A 9,317-nucleotide genomic window follows, 5' to 3' on the forward strand; every position below is an offset into this window, starting at 1 on the left:
AACCACACATTTGTTCACAAGTTATCAACATTTTTGTTTATTTAGATACACTGAAATACTAATAAATTCTCAGTTGATACATCATTAATGCCTAAGTTATTTATTTAACAGTAAATACTGGCAAACTTGTAAACTAATCATAGAAATTTGCTATGGTATGAGTTGTATTACTGGGGAAGTACTGAATCATGTATTGTAAGCCCAACACTCTGCAGTGAGCGGCAAAGGTCTGGTGTGATGCCAGTCTGGGTATTAAAGTGGCTCTTGGGATATAGGGTGTCACCTCTGTTGGGAAGTAGCCAGAACTTGTGCAGGATGTACAGTAGTCCCACATGGATATATTTGGGCTCACTCAGTGGGAAATAAAGGCTGTGGTTACCCCCAGATAAGGGCTGGACTCTCTCCATTGCCAGAGTTTGATGAGCAGTGCAAAACCCTGTGGAGTTGTTTGGAGACATTAAAGAGAAGGACTTTCAGATGACTCAGAGAGAGAGCAGCATTTTAAATAGATAAGGCCTTTATTTCAACATATTTAAAGTATTTTACTGGTATTCACATGCTGGAGTAAAAGTAATTTAAGAAGGATTAACTGGCTTGTCTTCAAGAAAACAGTGGGAGACCAGTGCCAAAATCATAATTACTGCAGAATATTTTACATTGAACAAACATAGAATTACAGTATAAGTTTCCCACTTTCTTGTTCCATTCTGCACTGCTTGGTAGCAGTGTGTGTCTGTGGGTGTGTATACTGTATCTAAAACACTTACATAGATGGATTTTGAAAGTCTTTCTTTGCCCTCACAATTAAATAGTAATGCAGTTTTATAAGGAGCTTTGTCATACAGTAAAATTGACTATTGAGAATATACTACACACTGTCCTCTTTGTGGTTGTGAAAAACAGGGAAGGACAAATAGACACCACTGAAAGCTGTAATGGATTCAGACACATTCAGAAAACTTCGGAAAATGTTAAGGTTGTTTATTATTATTGTTTATTTCTTTAATAGAATATATATTTAGAAAATAGAAATAGAAAATATATTTAGGAGCTTAACTAAATAAAATTGGCTTGTTATAATTTGAACATGTTATAGTATATACAAATGAATTTAAACATATAATTGACTTCACCAGAGATTCAATTAAATTAAGTTAAAGGGATTTGATTGTACTTAATTACTCATTGAAGGCAAAAAGTGGAGGGCAACCAGAATTTCACAGGTTAAGTAGCTCATATTGCCTACAGCTCAGGGCGGGGGTCTGACTTGATGGGCCCTATTAGTATTCCCGTTCTTTGGGTGCGCAGTGTTGCCAGCCACAAAGCCACGTCAGGCCTGCAGCAAAAGCTCGTCTTGTGCTGCTTTTCCAAGGTTAGAGATAGGCCCACTTGACTAACTGGAAACACTCGAAGAAACAGAGGAAACACTTGGAGCAGAAACCAGGTCGCGGTACCCGGGAATTAAGTTTTTGTTTGGATGTATATATTTTCTCCGGCACAGAGTGTTGACTATACACTGTGAAATTGTCAGCGGGGACATTGGCAACGTTATTTTGATTTTTATAAGGAGGTTCTGAGGCTGAGAAAAGATCGGTATCAGCCGTCCTATTGGTGCTTAATGGAAACGCGCAATCATAAACAATGGTTGCATTTGGAGAATATCCGTGAATGCAATCGTCTCCTTCCGACATCGGTACGTCAGAGGAGACACCTCAGCTAGCTGGACTCCGGGTTGGGTGTGAAGTCTTCACTGTGCACCGTGTGCTGCTGGAGTGAAGGTGACTTGCGCCCCGTCTCAGTCAAGGCAATGCGGAGAGGAGTCGCAGGCGCTCAGCCGATACTTTTCCTGCACTCTGCTCGTCTGGGAAAATATTTGCTCCCTATCCCACACTAGAGGGGAGGAACGTGAGGGATAGACATAGCAATAACAATAATTGAGGTTCAACCCAGCCAGTAGTTGACGAAGGTGAATTGAGCTTAAACGGAGAAGAGAATAAGGTGAACAGTAAGGTGCTGGGCGGTAAGGCAGGAAGAGAGAAAGTGGTGGAGTTTGGGGGGGAGGGGGGGGGATAGACAAGACAAATCGTTCTATATTAAGGCTGTTTTATTAGTGAATGTGTATGCATGAGTTCTGCATCGAATGGGCGCAAAAACCGCCCCAGATCCGCTGGGAACATCTTCCAGATCGGCAAGCCTCCTTACCGAGACCCACAGAGGAGGGAGAGCACCGAAAGTACCCGCAAAGCCCAGCGCGCCGTGGCCGACTGCAGAATGGTAGGTTTGCGACATATCAATCCCTGCATGGTGCCTCTGATAAAGAGTGCTTTGTTATTATCCCAACCTTTCTTTGTTCTTGGTCGATCGACTTATCCTGTGCATGCAGGATGCACAGGCGACAGCTGTTAATAGCTGCAAAAAAGAAAAAAGACTGTATCCCGGTCTGGGAGCCTAAAAATAGCTTTATGCATTTGCATTGCTTTGTCGGCAGTGAAGACAAAACACATAATCTCGGCGTGCAGACTGACTGTGTGATTTGCATTTGGAGTGTGGAAAGCTGCGGGGGTGCCTGATCATATCACAGATGTCCTCTGTTTTGACAGATGTTGGCAGGAATGATTATATGTATAGCTTACTTCACCCTGCAATACATCAGTGAACGGTTTGCAAAGGAGTACAGCAGGATGCTATGCAGGAGTTGCACAAAATGACCCAATCTCAAGGTTTGAGGTTGTGCAAACAACCAAACTTAGCATAATAGGACGTTCGTCGATAAAACAATTCAATTCATTCATCATGCACTCTTTGTGGGATGTTTTAATGGCAATACTTTACTTTATGTTTCTCTCATGGATCAATTGACTTTTGTGACCGTATATGTGCAAGGTTGCAATTTTTGAAATACTATTTTTGTTGAAGCATACTGCCATGCATCTCCACTGGCAGATTATTTGTCCCTTGTGAGAAAAACAACTGAATAGTACGGCTGGATATAGTGGTCTTCAGCATTTCCTTCTTGGCTGACACATTTTCATATCGACAAGTCAATATGCAGGCCGAGGCTATATGCTATTCTACTGCAATGACTAGTGCAGGACGCCTTATCCAAGCAAAAGTTGGTTGGCTTCATTTGTGTAGTGCTGACTTTAACAGGCCGTCTCTGTATTCACTCACTTGTATGTGATTTTATCATGTCGTTGTAACACAGATCGTCCAAGAATTCAATACACTTGTTGCGCTGTACCGTGAACTGGTCATCTCCATTGGCGAAATCTCTGTCGACTGCCCCTCTTTACGGGCCGAAATGCTGAAGACGAGAACTAAAGGCTGCGAAATGGCGAGAGCGGCACACCACAGTCTCTCCTTGATATCGGGGTGAGTAGGCACAGCCTCTGTCCATGGTGCTGAAAATGCAAGGATCTAGCCGTGCTGCTGAAAGTGTATATCGCACTAAATGGGAGCGCTCTGCAACACTGCAGCGCCTAAAGTTGTAAAGTAGCTCATTTTTACCTAAGTACATCTCTAATTTGTATATGCATCCCCATTTTAGACACATATATACTTAAGCCTGCTCCTCTACACTTCAAAGAAAAATGTCAGAGTGTCTGCTCCATTAGTGTGATACTAGTGGGTTTGAGGTGGGGAACGAGTTTTTTTGTGTGTGTGTGTGTGTGTGTGTGTGTGTGTGTGTGTGTGTGTGTGTGTGTGTGTGTGTGTGTGTGTGTGTGTGAGCTTTTAAAAACCATGATATATCTAATAGGACAGCCTTAGCAGGAAGCATTCACAACAACATATTGTTACTGACCACTTCCCATTAGCTGGGCCTAACACGTTAATGCATGCAGTAGAGTGGAAGTTAAATGCTTCCCAGGATGAATTTCAGAGATAATAATGTGCAGTCAATGACTTTTCCATTGTTGCTTTTAATGTATTGTGAGCTGTGTCTGTGAGTTTCTGAGTATCTTGTGGGTTGTGTCTTTGTTGTGATCATTTCGGCATTTTTAAAGTAGCTTTTCAACAATGTGAATAGTGGTGTTTGTAATAGTAGTGTTTGCTGGAGTGTTTATAGGTATCAAAATCCTCAGGTTTTAATTTGATCAAAAACAATGACAGTAATGATTTGACTGATAGTTATATCACTTATTTCATTTTCTGAATCAGTGAGTGTTTCCATGGTAAAATGTATCAGATAATAGAAGCCTGACTTGTCTGTTGACTTGGCCTGCACTCTCCATTGAGCACAACATCTACTCTTCATTGGTGCCAGTGCAAGAAGGGCAAAGTGAGGCGTGGGATTTGAAGGTCCTCAGTGAAGCTAAACTGCCAGCTGACTTGGCACCTTCAAACTTACTTAAATAACAATCAGACAGACTGAAGCCAGTGGTGAGAGAGATTTGGAGGATGTCTGCAGTACTACCTGCTTGCCAAAATCAGGGCACTGCTAGAACAATAAGAGCATCAGGTTTCTCTCGCTATCGATAATGCACCAATTCCTTACTGATATGGAGATATATAAACATGGCTTGTAAAAACATTCAGTGCTCTCCCATTTCATATTAGTGTGTCATGTTTCCTCACACAGTTTGCAAGTCTCAAATGTGTTCTGTTAAGCTTCACTAGGCTCTGTAACCTATTTTGTAGTTCAATAATTAATCCACATGCTGTACCGTGATTTAAGAAATGCATATCCTTCACTGTATGTTACATGCATGACAAAATCTTTCCACTTAATGAATGGGCAATTTGAACCACATATGCATTACAGACTCACACAAGTAGCCATTGAAAAGTAGCATCACAGTTACTTTGATTGCTTCTGCACTGCAGTTTAATGTGCAGGCCCTATTCTTTTTCCAATATATGGCTCATAATTATACATAGATACAATTATATCTGTCTCTCCAAGACAACAAGGACTATCCATTATAGTCCTGTGCTTGAATTTCCTGCTGCTGCTGTTGCTGCTGGTGCTATAGAAATAAAGACTGTGCAGCAGCTTTAGAGAGAACTCTAAGTTCCCACGGATAACAGCATCAACATCATTGTCATAATCATCACCATCACATATGCTAAATGTCCTTCTCCTAAAGCTCTCCAGGCCATTTCAGTGTCCGTCTCCATGACTAGAGACACAGAGCTTGAATTAGACAGTGCAGATCATTCCCCTTTAATCAAATAAAGCCAGTGTGTCTGAATGGTTTGAGTAATGCAGGGCCTCTCCAATGTGCTAGAGGAAAGCTGATAAGCAGGATAGCATTGATGACAGCTGTGCTTTAGCAACAGTACTGTAGTAGGTAGCACTGTGACAAAACAAGGATGGGAAGGCAAAGCTTGCTATTGGAAGAGGGGAACGCAACAGCATGATTTGTGTGAGAAATATTTGTACCAGGTGCAAGTTTCACGCCTTTCATCTCTGTCGCTTTCCCATGTGATATCACACCCACTGAATATCACCTGCTGTAGCTTCCCCTTGAACACCAGATTTATATGGTTGTGAAGCTACCGTGGTGTCTCATAAAAGCTAGTGATCAGCTCTATGTAAATAAAAAAAATACTCAGATGGGCATTTTATGTTCGAATGTCTTCAGTACATTTTATTTATTTATTCTCAGATAGTTTAACAAGCTAAAATATTGACATACTGCCACCACAAATATAATTAAGAAAAAATGCAGTCAGTTACCATGTCTTGTATTGAAATAAAGCTACAGAAATAAGTCTTAAGAAGCAGATTCCTTCTATTATTTTAAGTAAACTAAGCGTATATGTCACCTGAAGGATTCAATTTTGTTTGTTTTAGTGTTTGTTTTTTTTTAAAGTTATTGTTTATTATGAGATTATTTGTCATATTAATTTAATTACAGGCAGGCTTTAGTATTATGTATTAGAAGATGAGACATTTGGTTGGCTTTTAAGGTGTGACATAGAAGACGTGCATGCTGAAAGTTAAAAACACTACAAAAGTCAGACATTTACTATTTTCAGTGTTTTATCTACAGATGTAAGCAATCATATTCCTTCCACACATAATCCACTCAAATTTTTGCAACTTGATACATAAATTTTTTTCTAGAGAAGACAAAATCAACTAACTAGTCAATCATGTAATAAACTGATAAAATATTACAGAGGCTCTGTTTGGACATTTAAGGATATTTTAGGACATTTAAAGACTTTGTGGTGATTTTTTATATTGTTACTGTACTGTATTACTATATTGAAGTATGTTAAATAATAAAAAATTATGAGTAACGAAAATAGTGAAAAACATAAAATAGTCACACAACAAAACAAAAAAAAGTCTGTGATTATTTTCCAGAGTACAAAGTGACAATTGCCCGTTTTATCTGACCAACAGCCCAAAACCAAAAGAGATTCCAGTTACAATAACATAAGACAGAGAGCAGCACATTCCCACTATTGAGTATTTTTGAATGATATATGACTATATACCAAAAAAAACCCAGAGACACAAAAGTATCCATCAGTTTGTGATAAAGCTTTGTTGTGATTAAGAAAATAAACTTTCTGTAAAGCTGAACTATTATTGTATTCTGTATGCATTATGTTAGTTATTGCAAGTACTAATTAGCCAGTAAGTTTGCTGTGTTCCCACTTTGTGCCATTTCAGGCCAGAGGATGGGGAGATCCACCCTGAGATCTGTAGACTGTTCATCCAGCTACAATGCTGTCTGGAGATGTACATCACTGAGATGCTCAAATCCGTCTGCTTGCTTGGCTCCCTGCAGCTCCACAGGAAAGGTTAATACATGAGAAGCAATGTGGCATATACAGTATAGCTTTTAACAAACTTGACAATGGAGTTATTTTGTGTGTGTGTGTGTGTGTGTGTGTGTGTGTGTGTGTGTGTGTGTGTGTGTGTGTGTGTGTGTGTGTGTGTGTGTGTGTGTGTGTGTGTGTGTGTGTGTGTGTGTGTGTGTGTGGCACATGCATGTGTTTGTTTTTGTAATTTAAAAAGCAAGAGAACCTGACAAAAGACAAACAGAAACCCTTACAGCTGAAAATGTGCACATGTGTAATTATTCATAAACTTCTTACCAGATTTAATTTTTATACAGATTATCACCTAAAACCTTCTCTATCATTCCTGTAAGCAGTATCTGTGAATGAATGATAAAAATAAACTAGTTCTTTATAGCCTTAACATGAAGTTGATAATAATCGTGTGATTTTATGGATAACTTTTTTTTCTTCTTTGCTTCTCTGGTACGCTACCTTATGTGATCTAGGTAAAGATTCCTGTGGTCCCACAGGGGTCGACAGTAAGATCGAGGAGAGCTCAGACATCCCAATCCTGGAGGACACCTCTTCCTCCCCCACTGACTGCCCTCAACTCTGCTGGCTGGTGGCCAATGACATAGAAAACATAGAAAAGTAGGTAGACAGTAAATGTATTGTGGTGCATGTTGTTTTCTTCTGTGACTGATGTGTGTGTGTTTCTGTGAATTTATTGTGGTGTTAATGAATGTACATGTACATTTGTTTTTGTTTTTTTCCACATTACAATGAAACTTAATATGATAATATAGATGCCTTAATATTTTTCCTTATGTTTACATAATTAATGGCTAATGACCTTTTCAAAACACACACATATATAGTTAAAAAACATTATTTCATTGCATCACAACTCCAATGTTCCTCTTTCAACCTGACTAATAATGTAATAATGAATTAACAGCAGATTTGTCTTTTGTTTTTGAAATAAATAATTCTATAACAGTAATTGTATTGAGGAACATTTCGATTTTACGTTCTATTAAAAACTAAATTACATGCCTCTGAAAATTAACAAGCATTTGTCTTACAAATTGCTATACCAACCTACAGTACATTGTTTACAAGCTGCAGTAAATGTAATTATTATACTTGGCAGATAAGTAAAAAAATAAATAAAAAAAGTAAACTGTTTGTGCTTGCTTGGATTATTTTATGAAACCATAGAATCAAATAATAACATAATAACACCCAGTTTTCACTTGGGATGCTGCACTGTAACATTTGCTTTTTGACTGTAACAATTTCTTTTTTAAATAAAAATCACATTGTCGGGTATTTTGTAGATACAGATTGTACTGTTGTTTTTCTATATCAAGTGTCGAAATTAGTCAGTTTCATATTTTACTATGCAAAATACTTCTCAACTCAACAAATACTACCCAACGTACTATGCTGCTGCAAAACTGAGGCAAGTGACTTTGTGCTGAAGTTGTGGGCCTGGGTGTTTCTGTGTGTGTATGTATGTATGTCTGTGTGTATGTGTGAAAATATATCACATGACAGATGTTACAGGTACACTACATAAAAGGCCTTATTTGTGTTATGGCAGGGATATGAGGGAAATGAAGAACCTTCTCAGTAAACTCAGGGAGACGATGCCTTTACCATTGAAGAACCAAGGTAAGATAAAACTGAACACTACTCTACTACTCTTTTTTTCACATACCTACTTCATAATCCCTTGGAACAGTGATTCTTTAAACATTTTTTACAAGCATTAACTTTACAAGATTTATCAGAAAACACTGATCACTGCATGGAAAATGCTGTGTGAAACTACAAACACTATAAAAACTGACTTGACAGTGGTGTGTTTGTGTTCTCATACCCAGATGACAGCAGTTTGCTGAACTTGACTCCCTACCCACTGGTCCAACAGAGGAAGAGGCGGTTCTTTGGGCTCTGTTGCCTGGTAACCAGCTAAAGGCCCCGCCTTCATGGGTAGGAGGCGGCAACAAAGACACCATTACCCACTGTCCTTCAACACTTGTGTCTCCCACCAATCTATTACTGCCATTTTCAAATAAATTGTCTCTTTCTCTTTTTTTTAAAGGCTGCCCATTTTATAATTTTATTTTGTAATACAAAGAATAATTGTAATTGCAATGTAATGAAACAAAAGTCATGAACATATATTTTAAGATATTTTGCAACAGATTTTCTCTTTTTTGGTAAACGAAGTCAGATACCTGCTTGTCCAATGTAAAAAAGAATGAGAGGTCATTTGAAAAAAATGTCAATGTTCAATTACTTCCACAAACCTGAGTGAATGAAATGAGGATTTGTGTTTTTAAAAAAAGGGATATAATTGTCTGTTTTTGTCAGAAATAATGTGTAACTTATGACTAGATGCCGTCCGAATGTTTAAGGATGGTACTTGCAAAGACAAAGTTATACCTTCGTCTGTCTAAGCTGAGATGACAGGTTTGTGCAGAGTAAGTTTGTTGTGTATTACAGTCTCTGTTTTCTGTTTCTTGCTGTTTTTTCTTCTTAATGTACTTAATTTAGTCTTCCATAAA

General features: G+C 38.5%; 1 protein-coding gene across 1 annotated transcript; it reads left to right on the plus strand.

The window, feature by feature from the left end:
• Window positions 1-2,124: 2,124 nt before the first annotated feature.
• rgs7bpa (regulator of G protein signaling 7 binding protein a) lies at window positions 2,125-8,722 on the plus strand. The gene is made up of 6 exons (XM_062418098.1): window positions 2,125-2,274; window positions 3,206-3,372; window positions 6,629-6,759; window positions 7,248-7,392; window positions 8,348-8,418; window positions 8,631-8,722. Exons 1-6 carry the CDS (start codon window positions 2,125-2,127, stop codon window positions 8,720-8,722), a joined length of 756 nt encoding a protein of 251 aa, XP_062274082.1.
• The last annotated feature ends 595 nt before the right edge of the window (window positions 8,723-9,317 follow it).

The sequence above is a fragment of the Scomber scombrus genome, chromosome 4 (assembly GCF_963691925.1).
Source record: "Scomber scombrus chromosome 4, fScoSco1.1, whole genome shotgun sequence".
NCBI classification, from domain to species: domain Eukaryota; kingdom Metazoa; phylum Chordata; class Actinopteri; order Scombriformes; family Scombridae; genus Scomber; species Scomber scombrus.